Source organism: Hyperolius riggenbachi, chromosome 4, assembly GCF_040937935.1.
Source record: "Hyperolius riggenbachi isolate aHypRig1 chromosome 4, aHypRig1.pri, whole genome shotgun sequence".
In the NCBI taxonomy this organism is placed as follows: Eukaryota; Metazoa; Chordata; class Amphibia; order Anura; family Hyperoliidae; genus Hyperolius; species Hyperolius riggenbachi.
Genome location: NC_090649.1, coordinates 403,107,549 through 403,129,063, shown reverse-complemented (window position 1 = coordinate 403,129,063; position 21,515 = coordinate 403,107,549). Strand labels below are relative to the sequence as shown.

At 43.3% G+C, this 21,515-nt stretch overlaps 1 protein-coding gene across 2 annotated transcripts in view; it reads left to right on the top strand.

Annotated features, from left to right (window-relative positions):
* The first annotated feature begins 2,321 nt into the window (after positions 1-2,321).
* LOC137570884 (uncharacterized) overlaps positions 2,322-21,515 on the top strand; it is a 45,386-nt gene continuing 26,192 nt past the window's right edge. For both annotated transcript variants that reach the window (XM_068279592.1, XM_068279593.1), the window contains exons 1-3: positions 2,322-2,471; positions 5,014-5,228; positions 8,018-8,201. In XM_068279592.1, coding sequence (XP_068135693.1) covers positions 2,469-2,471; positions 5,014-5,228; positions 8,018-8,201 — 402 coding nt within the window. In that variant the 5' untranslated portion in view covers positions 2,322-2,468. The remainder of the gene's footprint in view (positions 2,472-5,013; positions 5,229-8,017; positions 8,202-21,515) is intronic.

The following is a 21,515-nucleotide window of genomic DNA, read 5'->3' as shown; positions in this document are numbered from 1 at the left end:
AAATACTGGAGCACATTTTCAAATTTCTATGGGACCTGTTTAGAAAAGAGTGACCCGGATTTTTTTTGTTTAATTAAAAGAGCTTTATTAAGCAAAAATCATTACAGGACATAAATTGCAGAACAAATCGAAACACAGATAATCATAAACCACATAGGTGGAACAGATGTTACAACGCAATACAAGGCATTGTGAGTCTCGACCTGGAAAATGGGGGCTTAAAGACCACCCTACTGAGATTCAAGGGGCCTCGCCAAACCCTAAACCAGCAATAGTCCATCAGAGTCCACCAACCTGTAAGGGAAGAAAAGTCAAAGTAAAAAGGCAAAAAGCGAAACATAATAAAATAATAAAACAACATATGGGTGAGTGACCCGGCTTTTTGCCCAAAAGATGGCATTAATTATTCTGCAATAATTATATTTTTCAGATCACTGAATACATGAAAGTGTTGAGCAACAAATACAGGTCAATGGACCACATGCTACTTCTTTTTCTGAGGATCAGTAATGGGCATGGCTGGTTATCCATTATTTCATTCAAGTGACTGAGGGCCCTTTCACACCGAGGCAATGCGGTGTTTTTCCGCACCCCACCGCCGTGCAATGAACGTCTATGGAGACTTTCATACTTACGCGGTATGGCGTGACACAATGGAAGTGACATTTTCGCCGCATCCCCCCGATTGCCCCGAAAATTCTGCATGCAGCACGTTTGGGATTTCTGCAAATTGCAAATACTACAGTGAGAATGATCCCATTGGGATGCATTTGTCACAACGCTTTGCTGATCGCCAGCAATCAGCAAAGCACTGAGGAGCGCCCGAGTGTGAACCAGCCCTAAAAGGTTTGTTTACGTTAGATTGGCAAAACATAGTCAGATGGTATCAGGAAAATCGGGTGCATGCGGCTTCTGGACAAATCTGGGGCAGCCATAGACTCTAACTGAAAATAGCGGCAAGCCGGCACCAAAAGGGAAATTTAGGTGCCAGGCAACGGGCAATAATTATCGTTTTTGCAGTTTTTTTTCTCTGTTTTGAAGCTGGCAACAAAGGGTAAAATTCGGGTGCCAGGCGGTACCCGGTAATTATTGCTTTTTTATGTTGTGATGTTGTTGATGGTTAGGTTTACGCATCAGGATTGGTGTTTGTGTGAGTGTGTGTGTGTGGGGGGGAGTTAGGTCAAGGTGTAGGGAAGGTAGTTTGTGCGGGGGGGGGTTAGGGCTAGGTGTCAGGGGGTTTGTGCAGAGGGGGGGCAGTTAGGGTTAGGCACCACCAGGGGTGAGTCTTAGGGTTAGGCACCACGAGGGAGGTTAAGGTTAGGCACCACCAGGGAGGGTTTGGCACCACCAGGAGGGGTTAGGCATCGGTAGTGGAAGGTTCTGTGTTCGAGTAGGGTTAGGTTTAGCTATAGTAAAATATCAGTAACAATTACCAATATTAATAAAGGAACCAATACCAATAAAGGAACTCTTGCTGTGCAGAGCTCCACTAAACATATTCCATTTCTGCAACAGAGTTACTTAATTCGGATACCCCTTTACATCTGCCATTTAAATTAGGCAGTGAACTATAAGTCTATGAAACGACCTATCATATAACAATAAAACACTTAGGGCTGGAACCCACAGGAGCGCTTTTGGCAGCACTGCGATACGCTAGCAGTTTGCCAAAACGCTGGGCTAATGTTAATGGATGGGGCAACTTCCACAGGAGCGTTTGCGTTTCTCAGAAACGCAAACGCAGGACATGCAGCATTTTGGGAGCGTTAGCGCTTCAATGTAAAGTATTGAACCGCTAGCGGAAACGCTCAGCAAAACCTAAACTGAGCGGTTTTGCTAGCGTTTTGCGGTTCAGCACACTGTAACAAAATGAAAAATAATTCACAGGACCAATCAGGATCAAAACGCAAAACGCAAAACGCTAGGCACCCGCTGGGGAAAAAAATACAATGTTGCAAAACACGACCAAAAACGCGCATGAATCCGCTTGCAAACCGCTCAGACAAAACGCTAGCGGTTGCGTTTTGCGTTTGCGGTTTTCAGTGGGTTCCAGGCCTAACAGAAGATAGAATGATGCTCGTGCTCAGAATGATACTCGTGTGCACAATTCCAACTCCAACTGTTAAAATATTTCTGATGAAATATACAATGGATTTTTGAATGCCTGTGTTTACACTTGTAATGCTACTGTTTATACTTAACCAAATAGAAAGGTCTGCTTTGCACCAGAATCAAGCTCCTGATAAGAGCTAGACTGAATGCAGTGGATAGAGTGACATGAGCTTGCTAATGAATAAACCAGTGTTATTTCAGGTGCCAGAATAAAAGCGTAATGATGTCATCAGGCAGCTGAGGAACAATTGCCATGAGACCAGAAGAATGTTGCAGCAGACGAGTGACACGCTGGCATCATTTATTTATGTTCTAGATGCACCTGAACTGAGATAGGACTTCATCATCTGAACGGCATGGTAAGAAAAGGCTTTCGTTCTTATTGTTAATCTTTGTTGATGTTTTGTTTATTTTAAACCCATATAATGACTGACTTTATTGAAGTGCAGTGTTCACGATTTTTAAAGGAATGTACATTGTACCCAGGTGTATTTTTCTTTCTCTTTACTGTGTCCACAAAGCAAATGAAACTTTGTGAGACGTGAGCAGCCACATAGTGATCTAATTAGTTGTATGTCTGCTTGAGTGTATAACTAACTTGCACATTTGCACCTTTGACTGCCTATGTAACACTCATGATCCTAGGGGGCATGCACATGGATGTGTAAACAAATATAAATATCTGCAAGGCTTGTTCACTTGATCTAATCCGGCTGCAGCAGAGCCGAATCATCCACAAGGCAATTCTAGGCAACTGCCTGGAGGCAGTCTAGGGGCCTGGTGGATGCTAGCCCCCACCAACTCTAACTGAATACACCAGGAGACCACCAGCGCTGGGCAAAAAGTGCTATCTTGCCTAGGGCCTAATTTCTTCTTAATCCTTTTCTAGGCTGCAGCAGACAGCTTTTGTCACATATAAGGGATAAGTTATCAAGGTGGCCAAATAATACTGGAGCAAAATTGCAGCACCAGCCCGGAGAAACCCATCAGAATATTTATTTCATTTGACGTTAGGGATAGTCAATAGGATGCAAATAATTCAGAGTTGATGCATGATTTAAACAAATTCTGTATGCAAATATATGCGACTTGAAAATGGACCAATTAAATTAAACCTTCAAGGGATGTGACTGGTCCATTTTCAAGCTGCATGAATTTGCATGCAAAATTTACATAATTCTGCATCGACTGCAAGATTCTGCAAGACATTCCTATTTAACATCTACACAACCAAGGGTACCTATGTTTATCTTACTGTGACTTAAATAGGGGGGGGGGGGGGGGGGGGGCAGAGAACATGTACTGAGGGATGTGCTCAATTTTTGCACACAGACAATCATTAACCGTCTTCACTCAAAACACATAGTGTCAACTAGCTGGAGTAATAACAGCAATAAAAGCAACTGAGAGTTGTCAAAATGTAGCTGACTAATTGCTGTAAGCCAATGCTCCAACATTTTGAAAAGGGAAATAGGAACAGCCTTTAGTGAAGAAATACTTAAAGTGAATGGGAACTGCATTTAAAAAAAATGAGTCAGATACTTACCCAAGGAGAGGGAAGGCTCTGGGTCCTATAGAGCCTTCCCTCTCCTCTCCTGGTCCCCTCGTTCCAGTGCTGGCTCGCCCGGTAGCAGTATTTGACTAATTTAGTCAAATACTGCTTTACCCGGCTATAGGAGACTTCAGAAGTCTTCAGGGAGCCCGAGTGCTCCTGAAGAAGGGCCGCCCTGTACTGCGCCTGTGCAAGCACGCTCTCTTGCACGCTCACGCCTGTGCAGTATGGAGCTGCACGTCTTCGGGAGGACACGGCTCCCGAAGACTTCCAAATACCCTTTCGGTGGGGGATTGAAACGGGGGGAAACCAGCACAGGATAGAGAGCACAGAGAGAGGAGACGGAAGGTTCTATACAACCCAGAGCCTTTCCTCTCCTTAGGTAAGTATTTGCTTCATTTTTTTTTAAATGCGCTTCCCATTCACTTTAAGCAAAAAAAACATGGTCCACTTAAAGTGACACTGAAGCGGAAAAAAACGGATGATATAATTCATCCTTCCTTCCTGCCTAGTCATCTCTTTTCATTTTTGCATAAAATACTCCCCCTCTCTGAAACTCACTTCTACAATCTGTAAAGCTAGCCATACATCTAGCGTTTCTGATTCAATCAACAAAGCGATCGACTTTATTAATGATTCGGCTTTAGTATGGTTGATCAAAAGTCGATCGACTAGTGACCCACACACTACAAACGATATCCTATGCGATTCATCTTCACATTCGGTTCGACCGATGTTGTGTCTCCATGCTCTGAATGCAAAAATTGATTCAGAGTTGGTCGAATGACATGTGTGAGCAGTATCTGATTCCTGTGCGATCGACCGATATCTTGCATCCTGCTCAATCGACTAAGCTTGTCGATTTGACATGAAATCAGCCACTTTTCATCGATTGGGAATTCTAGAACACGCTCGATTCTCTCTCGATGCTATAAAATTATCAAATCGAACAGTTAATCGTACATCCAAATCACTAGATATATGGCTAGCTTTAGTCACTCATCCTCACTTGAAGCAGGTTACCCTGGTGCACAGCACTGGCTGCGTAGCACTAGATGACGGTGCTACGGATTTTTTGTGTATACGTCTGACAATAAAGTGGCCTTTCATCTGGACAAATGCAGACCTCCTTGTCTCCTTCCTTGGTTCCAGTGGGCTTGCTGACCTGGTCAAGCACTGTCTGGAGGTTATGTGGGGTGCAGCGGTATTCACCACATTAACAGAACCACAGAAGATGCTGACTCCAAATCCAAAATAATAATAATAAAATCTGTTTCAGTTGCACACTATTCATCGTGTTCTGTTTGAGAAATATTAAAATTCTTTTATTTTCTCTAATTAACATTCAGGACCTCATGGATTTCTCCTCTTATTCTGATATATCATCGGCATTCATGACCAAGACAATAGACAGGATTATATCGCCAATGGCGGTACAGCTCTGTCACTTGGTTATCATGGTGGAATGTGAGGGCAGCAAATATAATGGGGGGAGTGATGTCATGGAACAGATGGCTGAAGATTTATCAAAAGCTACAGAACACTTGGCTGATACAGCGATCAGGTACAGTTCACTACTTGCTTGTGCTTTATGAGAAGAACAGGTATTTGTACATTGACTTGGATTTTCTTAGTTTTTATGGTGCTCAGGTATATAAAACGCTAGTTATCTCTTCCAGTAGTCATTAGGCTAGACAAGGTAATGATATCACGTCTCTCTGAGCAGCTTACAACTACAAGCTGCCACTTTTTAAGCCTCATAGAGACTAAGAGATGAGTCTTTCTGTCTTTTTTTTACTTACCAGGGGCTTATCCAGCCCCAAAAGCATGTCTGTGTCCCTCGTTGTCCTGCAACGATGTCCCGTTCAGCCACGGTGAGCCCTGGTACGCAGCTCAGTGACATCAGCTGCGAACTTTGTGCGCAAGCGCGGAAGACCCTGGCTGACGTCACTCAGTCAGACTAAGTCCAACTGAGCCACATACCGGAAGTTAACGGCGGCTGATTGGGAGATCGCAGGAGAACGGCGAGGGACACAGCCATGCTTTTGGGACTGAAGGAAGCTCCGGGTAAGTAAAAAAAAGGCAGGAAGACTCATCTACGAGTCTCTTTAAAGTTCAAACAGGAAAAAAAGCCTTCAAGACTTATCGGTTTTCTGGCAATTATAAGACGCTCCTGACTATAAGACACACCTAGGTTTAGAGGGCAAAATCCAGGAACAAAAAAAAAAACTATACCTTGTAGATGTTCTTCCCCAATTATTGTGTCCTCCTGTGTCACTTTCTGTCCCCAAGTGTCCTCCATGTGTCCCCTTCTACCCCCCCCCCCCCCCCCGTGTCCCCTCCTGTCCCCCGTGCTTCTGCTTCTGTCTCCCATGTATCACTTTCTGGCTCTTGCGTGTGCTCCTCTGGCCCTCATGTGTGCTCCTTGGCTCCCTTGTGTCCTCCGCTCCCCCTTCAGTCCTCCTCAGCTCCCCCTGTATCATTATCAGCAGGGGCAGCATGGCTCACCTCAGCTAGCGGCGATCAGAGACCTCTTCTTTCTCTCACGACTCCCCTAATGTCAGCTTCTACAGATCACGTCATCATTAGAAGCCAGCAATAGGGAAGCCATGAGAGAGAGGAGATGTCTCTGATCGCCGCTGGATTAGGGGAGCCATGCTGATAGCTATACATGGGAGGAAGACAGAATGGGGGAGCGGAGGACACATGGGGAGAATACAGGGAGTCCCCAACATTATGGTGGATCAGCGGTTCATACTGGTGGGCGTTCATTATCTTATCTCTAAGATAAGTGCTGCCAGCTGGTTTTATGTTACTTCAGTGATCTTCTTTCTTCCTCTCTATAGCTATAAAGCCATTGTTTAGCAAATCCAAGTGTCTGTAAAGAAAATGTTGCACATCTCACAGCCCTTTTACAACTATACTCAGCATTTCTGCACTGCTTTAAAGGGTACCTGAAGTGACATGTAACATGATGAGATAAACGTGTATGTACAGTTCCAATCCTCCATAGAACTCACCCTGTGTTCCTTTTTTATTTTCTCAGTTTTTCTCACTGTAAGTTTTAAGAATCCAGGGTACTGGAAGCCAGTTTCTCTGCAGTCGGACTGCAGTTGGGTTGAGCACATACTGAAGCACACATTGCGCATAAGTCGCTACCTCTGCGGAGTCAATATTTACAGACCTTCAAACTTTGCATAGCCTTCAGATTAGCTCAATCTGATCTCTTTTGCTGCAGTAGTGACTGAATCACACACCTGAAACAAGCATGCAGCTAATCCAGTCTGACTTCAGTCAGAGCACCTGATCTGCATGCTTGTGCAGGGCTGTGGCTAAAAGTATTAGAGAGACAGGATCAGCAACTGGTATTATTTTTAAAGGAAAAATCCATATACTTCTTAGTTTAGGTTCCCTTTAAATGAGTGAGTTTGGTGTTAAGGAACTTGACTGGCTTGCACAAAGCCCTGACCTCAACCAAAGAGAACACCTTTGGAATAATTTAGATTAGACAATGCAAACAAGACCTTCTTGTCCAACATTTGTGCCTGACCTCACACATACTCTTCTGTAAAAGATTGGTCTAAAATTCCCAGCAAACTCCTAAACCTTATGGAAATCCTTTCAATAAAAGATGAAGATGTCATAGCTGCAAAGGATGGGCCAACTTTATATTAAAGTGGACCCAAACTAAAAAATACAAGATTTCAGAAATAAAATCTATTTTCTAAATTATAATAATAAATAGCAGCCTTTTTTCAGCTACATAATGACAAATATAAAATATTTTAAATTTTTGGGAGAAACCCCTCCCTTCCTTACATATTGCCGGCAAAAAATCCGGCAAACTGGTGGAGTAGATGGTGTCCAGCAAAGGAGGAATTGCTAATGGATGCCACCTGTATAACCCTAGTTATGCAAAGAGGAGGGTGAAAAGCATGCACTGAAATGCTCATAGGCTTGAAGGAGTGTTTATTTATATTTGTATGTGTCAGAGTGGTGCAACTAAATATTTTGAATTAAACTTTAATGACATCCATAAGCTTTAAAGCGGACCCAAACCAAACATTTTTTTATGTATGAAAAGGCAGGCATGCCAGTACTTTTTACAGTGCAGTTCTGTACCTGCTATAGAAAATGAAAGTGATCAGAGAAAATCTAAGCAACAATCCCAGCAATATCCTCAATATAAATGTTCCTTGCCTTCCTCTCCAGCTACTTTTATGTGCGGTAAAAGTTGTAGCCAGGTTGCAGGGAATCTCTTGTCACCTCCCTAGAGCAACTGAAGTAGGACTGGAATTGGAATTTTTGTAGTATTGATGGATGGTTCTATCACTATGTCGTTTATCCCTGCAGGGTGGGTGTAGAGTCTGATGATGGACATCTGAAGCAAGAAATGGAACAAGCTGCAAAGAACCTTTTGATAACGGGAGAGAACATCCTTTTGTCCATCCAGAAACTCTGCATTCAGCCTGCCATTCGGAAGCACCAAGAGGATTTAATTATTACAGCACAAAGCATTCTCACTGGAACCATGAAGGTGAGAAACAGTATATTAAAAGTATACAACCACAACATAGCAACTGTTGAAAATGAGTAATAGCCATGGCAGCCTTAAGTTTCAATGTGCCCAGAGCGAAACTTGACTTTGGTTCAACCCCCACACTGGGCCATTAAGCCTTACCTCCAAATGAGCGACAAACGAATACATTTGGGCATATTCACTAACAGGGCAGCACGGTGGTGTACTGGTAAGCGCTTTCGGTTCGGATCCCAGCCAGGTCAACACCTGCAAGGAGTTTGTATGTTCTCCCCATGTCTGAGTGGGTTTCCTCCGGGCACTCCGGTTTCCTCCCACATCCCAAAAACATACAGATAAGTTAATTGGCTTCCCCTAAATTGGCTCTAGACTATGATACATACACAACTACACAATACATACATATATGTAGATACAGCTGGTTGCAAAAGTATTCGGCCCCCTAAAAGTTTTCCAATATTTGTCACATTACTGCCACAAACATACATCAATTTTATTGGAATTCCACGTGAAAGACCAATACAAAATTGGTGTACACATGAGAAGTGGATCGAAAATCATACATCATTTCAAAAAATGTTTACAAAAAAATACCTGCAAAGTGGGCTGTGCGTAATTATTCGGCCCCCTGAGTCAATACTTTGTAGAACCACCTTTTGCTGCAATTACAGCTGCCAGTCTTTTAGGGTATGTCTCTACCAGCTTTGCACATCTAGAGACTGAAATCCTTGCCCATTCTTCTTTGCAAAACAGCTCCAGCTCAGTCAGATTAGATGGACAGCGTTTGTGAACAGCAGTTTTCAGATCTTGCCACAGATTCTCGATTGGATTTAGATCTGGACTTTGACTGGGCCATTCTAACACATAGATATGTTTTGTTTTAAACCATTCCATTGTTGCTGTGGCTTTATGTTTAGGGTCATTGTCCTGCTGGAAGGCGAACCTCCGCCCCAGTCTCAAGTCTTTTGCAGACTCTAAGAGGTTTTCTTCCAAGTTTGCCCTGTATTTGGCTCCAACCATCTTCCCATCAACTCTGACCAGCTTCCCTGTCCCTGCTGAAGAGATGCATCCCCAGAGCATGATGCTGCCACCACCATATTTTTGAAAGTGGGGATGGTGTGTTCAGAGTGATGTGCAGTGTTAGTTTTCCGCCACACATAGTGTTTTGCATTTTGGCCAAAAAGTTTCATTTTGGTCTCATCTGACCAGAGCACCTTCTTCCACATGGTTGCTGTGTCCCCCACATGGCTTGTGGCAAACTGCAAATGGGACTTCTTATGCTTTCTGTTAACAATGCCTTTCTTCTTGCCACTCTTCCATAAAGGCCATCTTTGTACAGTGCATGACTAATAGTTGTCCTATGGACAGAGTCTCCCACCTGAGCTGTAGATCTCTGCAGCTCGTCCAGAGTCACCATGGGCCTCTTGACTGCATTTCTGATCAGCGCTCTCCTTGTTCGGCCTGTGAGTTTAGGTGGACAGCCTTGTCTTGGTAGGTTTACAGTTGTGCTATAGTCCTTCCATTTCTGAATGATCGCTTGAACAGTGCTCAGTGGGATGTCCAAGGCTTTGGAAATCTTTTTGTAGCCTAAGCCTGCTTTAAATTTCTCAATAACTTGATCCCTGACCTGTCTGGTGTGTTCTTTGGACTTCACGGTGTTGTTGCTCCCAATATTCTCTTAGACAACCTCTGAGGCCCTCACAGAGCAGCTATATTTGTACTGACATTAGATTACACACAGGTGCACTCTATTTAGTCATTAGCACTCATCAGGCAATGTCTATAGGCAACTGACTGCACTCAGACCAAAGGGGGGCGAATAATTATGCACACACCACTTTGCAGTTATTTATTTGTAAAAAATGTTTGGAATCATGTATGATTTTCGTTCCACTTCTCATGTGTACACCACTTTGTGTTGGTCTTTCATGTGGAATTCCAATAAAACTGATTCATGTTTGTGGCAGTAATATGACAAAATGTGGAAAACTTCAAGTGGGCCGAATACTTTTGCAACCCACTGTATATGACTATGGTAGCGATTAGCTGGTGAGCCCCTCTGAGGTACAATTAAGTGACAAGACAATATACTCTGTACACTGCTGCAAAAGATCTTGGCGCTATATTAATACTGAATATTAATCATAATTATAATTATAAATAGAGGTAAAATTCCCATACGTATAATGCGCATTGCAATTTCACAGTTACGTATACCAGTTAAATTAGCAATATTCACATTACTTAAATAAAGTGGGCTGCACTATTACACCACTGGCAAAAGTAACGTTGCCTAAGTATGTCACATTTACCATTATTTAGAGAATATTCCCCTTTGTGTTTTTGCTTACCCAGCTCTTTTAGAAAACTGCTCGCTTATGTGCTGTTGTCCCACCTCTCCACAATAGGGGCTTCTCTGATATAGCTGAGAAGCAGGTTTGTATAGCACTCATGCCGCAAGCTGTTGCCCTAACAATCCTTGCACAATCATTAAAGGGGCACTACAGCAAAAAACTGTAAAATTTAAAATATTTAACATTTAAAATGTAAAATATGTGCAAACATATACAAATAGGAAGAATATTTTTTCCAGAGTAAAATGAGCTATAAATTACTTTTCTCCTATGTTGCGGTCACTTACAGTAGGTAGTAGAAATCTAACAGAAGTGACAGGTTTTGGACTAGTCCATCTCTTTATAGGGGATTCTCAGGGATATATTTCTTTTCAAAAGCACTTAGTGAATGGTATATATGGTCTGTCCAACTGCCAATAAAACTCTGTAGCGAGCAGGGAAGTTGTCCAGCATCATTGTTTAAATCCTTTTTTGGGAAAATTTTTATGAAGAATTGAAGCCTTGCTGAAAATGCCCTATGGAGAGATGGACCAGTCCAAAACCTGTCACTTCTGTCAGATTTCTACTGCCTACTGTGACAGCAACATAGGAGAAAAGCAAATTATGGCTCATTTTACTCTGGAAAAAATGTACTTCTTATTTGTATATGTTTGCACATATTTTAAATTTTACAGTTTTTCGCTGTAGTGCCCCTTTAAGGTCCTGTTTCCACTACACGCAGATTGGATACAGAATGGATGCAGAAAAACTGACTCCATTGAATGCCTACGGGCCTGTTTCCACTAAACGCGATTTTTCTGATGCAGATTTTCCCATATTGTTGTAACGATTGTGGAACTTTCTCCGTGATCAGCGCACAACGCGTGCGCTGACACGGCGGAAATCCTCCACAAGCGTGTAATTGCAGGCACCCAGCAAAAGGTGCTACGCACCTGTAGAGGGAAATTCCTGTCGGCAGATGGCGCTGGGGAGTGCAGAGGAACCAATCCTCTGTACCTCCACAAATGCCAGACAGGAATTGTTTACTGGGACACACACTGACTCCCTAACTTCATTCTCACTGTACCCAGAATTCTGTGTGGCAGTCAAACTAGCTTGTAACTCCAAAACTGCAGAAAAACAGGTGAGTATAGTGGCAATACCTAGACGAGCCTCTAGGGACAATGCAGGGGATTCTAAGCAAGGCCACATTGACTCATCCAGAGTACAGGGTGCAGAATCAGCACTTCCCTCAGAGCAAGAAAGGGGCTCACAAACGTCAGTGTGAAAGGAAAACATGTTTTATTCATGGTACAGGGCAGGTTTAGAGAAAGCATCTCTGAATAAGGCAAAGAAGGTTCAGCATCAGATTCGCAAAACCGAAGCGCTGTCTCACTCTTAGATTCGGCTAACAATGTCGAATCCGAGGAACCAGAATGCAAAACCTGCGAATCAAAATTCACTTTAGGTTGTGAAACTGACGCTTCCATAGCGCAAACCTCCGCGATCTGCGGAGCAGTCTGCAAGGCATCTAGGACCGAAACACTGGAGCAACTGTCATCAGGCAATGGGCCGTTACAGGTGTGAACAGGGTGAGACAGAGACTCATCTGTAGAAGAAATAGCGACATCAACAGTATAAACTTTATTAGGCATATTAATTTTACTTTTGACGCTGCATAGTCGAGACATTTTCCCCATAGCAGGGTCACAGACGGAAGATCTCAAAGATCTGTTTCTAAATGACAAAGGATTCCACACATCCTTGAGGAAACCGGCAGACTCATGCCGATCACAATCTGCAGGAACATCCGAGAAACAGGCATCAGATCGCACAGATTCAAACTGCACACTGTCAGGAGCGAATCCTTCAGGATTCGCACAGGAATCAACCACAGCGGCACACTCATTCATTTCAGATTGCACAAAGTCAAGACTCTCATGCTTTACCCCAGAAAGGCAGGAACAATCATCCGACAACGATGTCTCTTTATTGGAATCAATTGGTTGGTGTGTGTGCAACTCATCCAAAATCATTTGCCATACATAGATCACCAGATCCACATCATCCTTGTCACATTCATCGGAATCAATCAGAAGGTACATAGAATCGAGACAAGCATTCAAGGCATCTTCACTTTTTGCGATGTAAAAATCGCAAAAGGCTTTCCAATCAAAATCGAATTCCTCCAGCAAGGCCCCAACATCCCAGGAAGCAAATGGGGGTTCAAACAGGCCAGTATCCAGATAATCTCCATAGGGGTGGAGTTCAGGAACAAGAACAGATTTTTTAACTGCTTTAATGTAGTGTGCGATCCTACCTATAGCAGGATCCACATAAGCTTTGGATTGGGGCAAAAAAACAGGAGACAGATCAACATCATTGTTATACTGAATGGTTTTGCACATTTCAGACTTGACAGAAATAACCTCTTCATTTGTGGTTGCTATGGGCAACGGATCTTTCCGCTGGGAAGCCTTCCTAGATCTTTTACGTTTAGACTTAGAGGCTTTGGATGGCTGCTTTTTAAAACCTGAAGTGGCAACTGACACATTGAACTGATTGTCATACTGAAAGGTTTTGCATGGAAGGGAAAGATCAGCTGACTTATCAGCAGCTACACAATCAATCAGAGCAGGTGGTAAGCCAGGCAGTTTAAGCCAGTGATAAAATATCACTGCAAGAAACTGATACAGATTATCATTCCAAGAATTGGTTTTTAGCACATCATATGCCCAGGTGAACAATTCGTTTTTTAAGAGCACATAGGCAAACAGAAGAGCCGACGTGGACGGATCAGAAATCTGAAAGGTGGGATTCAGACAAAACCTCACACATTCAGAAAGAAATTCTGCCTTGGTCTCTGAATTTAGCCTTTTAAAGCTCTTAAAGACGCAGGACCCAAACTCGACAAAATCGTACAAATCAGAGATTCCGTCTACACTGGGGTTTTGGGTTGGGCTGGTCATACTGTAACGATTGTGGAACTTTCTCCGTGATCAGCGCACAACGCGTGCGCTGACACGGCGGAAATCCTCCACAAGCGTGTAATTGCAGGCACCCAGCAAAAGGTGCTACGCACCTGTAGAGGGAAATTCCTGTCGGCAGATGGCGCTGGGGAGTGCAGAGGAACCAATCCTCTGTACCTCCACAAATGCCAGACAGGAATTGTACGAAGCGCAGAACGCAATCGCAAGAGAGGCGATTGCGAATGAGAACGAGCAAAGGGAAAGGTTGTATGTGTGTGCGCCAATCCAGTCGCCACCCCGCGACCGCACACACACAACAGCAGATATGAAATAGGAACGCGATCGCGAGAGGTGCGATCGCCAGACGTGACACAAGGCAGATCAGAGCAGAATAAGAGGGTAGCAAAGGCACAGCAAATAATACAATGAGAAGATGCGGAAAATAACAAACGCTAGCTAACCGCGAACACCGCACTCATTCGCAACAGTGCACGCGGTTATGCGCGGTCTCCACGTGATAAGCACAATAGAGACAAGCACGCCTAACTAACCATCGACAGACAAACATGAAACAGAGGAGGCGAACGCTTGCTTAACGGTTACCTCACTAAGCCTCCAGCAAGCGGTCGTAGCAGACAAGACAGACACACGAAAACAGGGACAAGCGAGAGATAGGATCCACAGCACTAGCGAAAAGTGGCTAGCGCGATCCAGGTACAGAGTAGCAGAACAGAAGGATCCACAGCACTAGCGAAAAGTGGCTAGCGCGATCCCAGGAGACAGAACAGAAGGATCCACAGCGCTAGCGAAAAGTGGCTAGCGCGATCCCAGGAGACAGAACAGAAGGATCCACAGCGCTAGCGAAAAGTGGCTAGCGCGATCCAGAGAAGCAGAACAGAAGAGATAGCTGGGGGCAACCGCTGCACCAGCTATGCTCCAAGAACAGAGATCAGAACGACTTCCTATCGACCACCGCTGGGACAGGACAATCGCAACAGACAAACAAAACAGATAAACAATCCTAACTGCACTAGGGAAATCTACCGAGCACAGTTTCCAGGAATTACTCTAAGCTGATCTTCAAACCAAGAGCATGGCTGACACCCCACCAGGAGTGTTACATAGGACGAAATCCTTATGAACAGCGAAGCATTGTGGGAAAGACATAGTACTTATAGTACACGCCTCCAATGAATGTGGCCAGGCAATTTGCATGACAACGTATGCAAATTCCTCTGCAAGCACAAGCTGCAAAACTGACAGAAGCTTTTCTTTCCAGAGTCCTGCAGCATGCAAACCTACATAATGGTCAAAAGGCTGCCTGCCTGCACAGGCAGCTGAGCAAATCATCACAATTGTATAGTTGTTAGGGAAAAAGAAAGGAGGGAAATCCAGGAGCCCAATCTGGTGCAATATTGTTAGTTGATCAGGGCAAAGTGTAAATAGTAGATATTATACTCACAAGAGTGGGTTGCTATGGAGGCAACCACTCGTTGTCGCGTGTAGGGAAGTACCGGCCCCACTTGGTCTTTGGTTCCTCGGTGGTCGCTGCTCCAAAAAATGATTTTTATGTCGAGGTAACTCGACTAAATCTCCCCTACAATGTAGGGCCTGCTAACGACAACCTAAAAATTGGTAGGAGGCGCCCGGGAATGCAAAAGGGGGTAGTATAGCTCTATATATGTATATACCTCTATATGGTAGAATCCAACAATGTTAAAGCATAAAGTTGTCCTACCTTATAGATGATCTGCTTGGGATAAAAACAAGTGGAGATTCAGGATAAAAAGTCAGTTTTTTTTATTCATGCACTAGAAGATAACGCGTTTCACGGCCACAGCCGCTTCCTCAGGTCAATAAAAGTGCCTGTTAATAGCTGGTTCAAGGTGTCTGGGGGTTAAAAATGGCATATGATGAACGAACGATGGAAACTGATGCCAAGCACTTTTTTGCTCGATGGCAGAGAAGCATTTGGCAACAGCTGAGACATCCCAAAGCGCCAGTGTGAACCGGCCTTTAATGTATGGCAACTAAGGAGACTAGATGCTGTAGTTTTAATGAAATGCCCAATTCTTGCCGGATATGGGATTACAGTTGCTCAGTTGTTCAGGGGCACCTTTGTCTTATTTTTCATTCCAAAACACACCAAATGTTTCCAGTGTGTGGCAGGTTTGGCTTGCAGGTAGCCCAATGTACCACCCTGTTTAGCTTTGGAGCTATATGCATTATGCAGTTTGGCACTGTCTTGCTGACATTAGCAAGGACTTTCTTGAAACATCATCTGGATGGCAACTCTAAAACCTTTATATAGCATTCAGAATAAATGGTGCCTTCTTGGATTTTCAAGCCACGTATGCTGTGTGTACTGTTATACCCCCTTCCCATCACAGACGCTGGCTTTTGCTCTATGGATTGATAAGCCAATGGTACTTCTCTAACCCAGGGAACACAGTGCCCATAAATTGCAAAAAAAAAAAAAAAAAAACTTTACATTTTGATTTGTCTGCTAATAATTTACATTTGTGAAAGCAGCAACAAAATGAGTTACAGAAAATGTCAATTGGAAATGTACCTGAGCCGATGAAGTGATTTCCTCTACAGAAACATGTCTGTTTTAATTTAAATACAGTACCACATGATGCCCCGTATATCATTGCCATCCAATATTGCCATTCAGCCCTGTCTCTTGCAAGCAAACTTTTAACTAAATTTCCAAATTCTTTGCCATTCTACAGGGTGGGCCATTTATATGGATACACCTTAATAAAATGGGAATGGTTGGTGATATTAACTTGCTGTTTGTGGCACATTAGTATATGTGAGGGGGGAAACTTTTCAAGATGGGTGGTGACCATGGTGGTCATTTTGAAGTTGGCCATTTTGTATGCAACTTTTGTTTTTTTCAATAGTAAGAAGGTCATGTGACACATCAAACTTATTGGGAATTTCACAAGAAAAACAATGGTGTGCTTGGTTTTAGCGTAATTCATGAGTTCATGAGTTACTTACAGGTTTCTCTTTGTTTACAGCCATTGACATGTCACCAAGTTTAACACGTGAGGTGCGGATAGAAATTGTGTTGATGTCTGGTGAACACAGTAACCTAGTCATTGCAGCAGATTTCAATGCAAGACACCCTATGAGACCACCCAGGAAGAGGGTCATCTGACACATCAAACTTATTGTAAATTTCACATGAAAAACAATGGTGTGCATGGTTTTAATGTAACTTTATTTTTTCATGTATTATTTACAAGTTTCTGACCACTTATAAAATGTGTTCAATTTGCTGCCCATTGTGTTGGATGAGTGCTAATGACTAATGCCTGATGAGTGCTAATGACTAAATAGAGTGCACCTGTGTGTAATCTAATGTCAGTACAAATACAGCTGCTCTGTGATGGCCTCAGAGGTTGTCTAAGAGAATATTGGGAGCAACAACACCATAAAGTCCAAAGAACACACCAGACAGGTCAGGGATAAAGTTATTGAGAAATGTAAAGGCTACAAAAAGATTTCCAAAGCCTTGAACATCCCACGGAGCACTCTTTAAGTGATCATTCAGAAATGGAAGAAGTATGGCACAACTGTAAACCTACCAAGACAAGGCCGTCCACCTAAACTCACAGGCCGAAGAAGGAGAGCGCTGATCAGAAATGCAGTCAAGAGGCCCATGGTGATTCTGGACGAGCTGCAGAGATCTACAGCTCAGTTGGGGGAATCTGTCCATAGGACAACTATTAGTTGTGCACTGCGCAAAGTTGGCCTTTATGGAAGAGTGGCAAGAAGAAAGCCATTGTTAACAGAAAAGCATAAGAAGTCCCGTTTGCAGTTTGCCACAAGCCACGTGGGGGACACAGCAAACATGTGGAAGAAGGTGCTCTGGTCAGATGAGACCAAAATGGAACTTTTTGGCCAAAATGCAAAACGCTAACGTAAACATACTCATGTGTTAGAATGGCCCAGTCAAAGTCCAGATCTAAATCCAATCGAGAATCTGGGGCAAGATCTGAAAACTGCTGTTCACAAACGCTGTCCCTGCTAGAGACATACCCTAAAAAACTGGCAGCTGTAATTGCAGCAAAAGGTGGTTCTACAAAGTATTGACTCAGGGGGCTGAATAATTACGCACATCCCACTTTGCAGTTATTTTTTTTTTAAATGTTTAGAATCATGTATGATTTTCGTTCCACTTCTCACGTGTACACCACTTTGCATTGGTCTTTCACGTGGAATTCCAATAAAATTGATCCATGTTTGTGGCAGTAATCTGACAGAATGTGGAAAACTTCAAGTGGGCCAAATACTTTTGCAAACCACTGATATACTAATGTGCCACAAACAGGTAGTTAATATCACCAACCATTCCCATTTTATTAAGGTGTATCCATATAAATGGCCCACCCTGTACAATAAGGAACATTATATTATTAATTGCTGCACAAGCAGGGCCGGTTCTCTCTCATATAGCAAGGTAAAACATTTGCATTAGGCGGCAGAGATTATAGGGGCAGCATGTTTGTACTGTGTTTACACTAACAGCATGAAGTCAGAGTAGGAGGAGAGTGAAGTAAAGAGGTCATCATTGGGGAAAGCAGCTTGTTGTGCTGTGTGAGAAGTCTGACAGTGAGTGAGGAGGGGGGAGGTAGGAGAACAGCAGTGTTTCATTTGACTTGCAAAGCAGAAGGTAGGAGTAAGAGATGGCACTGCTGTCCTGACTGAGGAGAAATGGAGTGGCTGAAGGTGAGCAGTTTGTTTGACTCACAGCGAGCAAGTGTGCTATTGTGTTAAGCTGCAGCTTGTCATGTGAGAACATTAAATGAAGCACAGTATATGGTCGGGTGCTGTGCAACCATTCCAAATCGGGGGGGGGGGGGGGGGTTGCATCCTCACAAGTTTGCCTCAGGCAGCAAAAAGTCTAGAACCGGCCCTGTGCACAAGTTACCTATGCAGCGTACCCCTCCCCATCTTTATTACTTCTGAGCTACTCAGCCTCTCAATCACGTAACAGACATATTTGCAAATTAAAGCCTCATCTACACGGTACAATTTTCCATCAGATAGACAGATCTATTAGATAGATCTAATAAGAAATTGCATCATGTGTAGACGTCCAAATTGTTTCAGATTAATTTTGGAATAGATTTTGCTTTGATAAGTACCCAAAATCTATTGCAAAATTGAATGCAATCCGATTGGACTGGTTGTAAATTATCTAATAGACCATGTACCATGTAGACGAGGCTTAACTCAGTTAGCTATGAGATGAGCTGTTCCATCGAGTGTGTTTTTGTTGTTGTTGTTGTTTGTTTGTTAGCAATGCACAACTTTTCTTCTTTTTGATTGTCCACGTCCTAATTCTTTTAAAACATATTCCTGGCATCAAATTCAAAATCTATATACAGTGGGATGCGAAAGTTTGGGCAACCTTGTTATTTGTCATGATTTTGCTGTATAAATTGTTGGCTGTTACGATAAAAAATATCAGTTAAATATATCATATAGGAGACACACACAGTGATATTTGAGAAATGAAATTAAGTTTATTGGATTTACAGAAAGTGTGCAATAATTGTTTAAATAAGGTTAGGCAGGTGCATACATTTGGGCACTGTTATCATTTAATTAATTCCAAAACCTTTAGAACTAATTATTGGAACTCAAATTGGCTTGGTAAGCTCAGTGACCCCTGACTTACATACTCAGATGAATCTAATTATGAGAAAGAGTATTTAAGGGGGTCAATTGTAAGTTTCCCTAAGTTTCCCTCCTCTTTTAATTTTCTTTGAAGAGTAGCAAGATGGGAGTCTCAAAACAACTCTCAACTGACCTAAAGACAAAGGTTGTTCACCATCATGGTTTAGGGGAAGGATACAGAAAGCTGTCTCAGAGATTTCAGCTGTCTGTTTCCACATTTAGGAACATATTGAGGAAATGGAAGACCACAGGCTAAGTTCAAGTTAAGGCTCGAAGTGGCAGACCAAGAAAAATCTTGGATAAACAGAAGCGACAAATAGTGAGAACAGTCAGACTCAACCCACAGACCAGCACCAAAGACCTTCACCATCATCTTGCTGCAAATGGAGTCACTGTGCATTGTTCAACCATTCGGCGCACTTTATACAAGGAGATGCTGTATGCAAGAGTGATGCAGAGAAAGTCTTTTCTCCTCCCACAGCACAAACAGAGCCACTTGAGGTATGCTAAAGCACATTTGAACAAGCCAGCTTCATTTTGGAATAAGGTGCCAATCAAGTTTCAGCCAATCATAGACTGATGGAACTAAAATTGAGTTATTTGGGCATAACAAGGGGTGTTATGCATGGAAGAAAAACTACACAGCATTCCAAGAAAAACACCTGCTAACTACAGTAAAATATGGTGGTGGTTCCATCATGCTGTGGGGCTGTGTGGCCAGTGCAGGGATTGGGAATCTTGTCAAAGTTGAGGGACGCATGGATTGCACTCAGTATCAGAAGATTCTGGAAACCAATGTCCAGGAATCAGTGACAAAGCTGAAGCTGCGCCGGGGCTGGATCTTTTAACCATCTTAGCGGTATGGACGAGCTCAGCTCGTCCATCACCGCCGATGGCTGCCGCTCAGGCCCTGCTGGGCCGATTTTGCTCAAATAAAGTGCAGCACACGCAGCCAGCACTTTGCCAGCTGCGTGTGCTGCCGATCGCCGCCGCTCTGCGGCGATCCGCCGCGAGCAGCGGCGAAAGAGGGTCCCCCCAGCCGCCTGAGCCCTGCGCAGCCGGAACAAATAGTTCCGGCCAGCGCTAAGGGCTGGATCGGAGGCGGCTGACGTCAGGACGTCGGCTGACGTCCATGACGTCACTCCGCTCGTCGCCATGGCGACAGGAGAAGCCAAACACGGAAGGCTGCTCATTGCGGCCTTCTGTGTTACTTCTGGCTGCCGGAGGCGATCGGAAGAACGCCTCCGGAGCGCCATCTAGTGGGCTTTCATGCAGCCAACTTTCAGTTGGCTGCATGAAATAGTTTTTTTTTTATTTAAAAAAACCCTCCCGCAGCCGCCCTGGCGATCTTAATAGAACGCCAGGGTGGTTAACAAGATAACGAGCCTAAACACTGCACAAAATTCACTTAGGCATTCATGCAGAGGAACAAGTACAACATTCTGAAATGGCCATCTCAGTCCCCAGACCTGTATTTAATTGAAAATCTGTGGCGTGAGTTAAAGAGAGCTGTCCATGCTCGGAAGTCATTAAACCTGAATGAACTAGAGATGTTTTGTAAAGAGGAATGGTCCAAAATACCTTCAACCACAATCCAGACTCTCATTGGAACCTACAGGAAGCATTTAGAGGCTGTAATTACTGCAAAAGGAGGATCTACTAAATATTGATTTCATTTCTTTTTTGTGGTGCCCAAATTTATACACCTGCCTAATTTTGTTTAAACAATTATTGCACACTTTCTGTAAATCCTATAAACTTCATTTAATTTCTCAAATCTCACCGTGTGTCTCCTATATGATATATTTAACTGACATTTTTTATTGTAACAACCAATGATTTATACAGGAAAATCATGACGATTAACAAAGGTTGCACAAACTTTCGCATCCCACTGTATATAAAATCGTATATGTATGTATGTGTGTGTGTGTCTGTATGTATGTGCTGCGATCACTCGAAAATGGCTTGACCGCTTTGAGCAAAACTTGGTATACAGATCCCTTAAAACCTGGGATGATATGTTCTGGGGGTCTCGCGTCCCTCCTGTACACTTGGGCAGAGCTACAAACAGCAAATCAGATTTCACCCATTCATGTCAATGGAAAACAGAACTCAAGCTAGAGTCCTCACACTTGGCACAGTTGGTCACTTGGTGATCAAGGTTACAAATCCAGGAAAAATGGGCGCAGCATAAAACAGCCAATCAAGTTTCAGCCATTCATTTTTAAAAGGAAAAGGTAAACTGCAGCCATTTTTAGACTGTTAATCGCAGGGTGCTCAAACTTGCCACAACTTGGTCACTGGGTGATTGA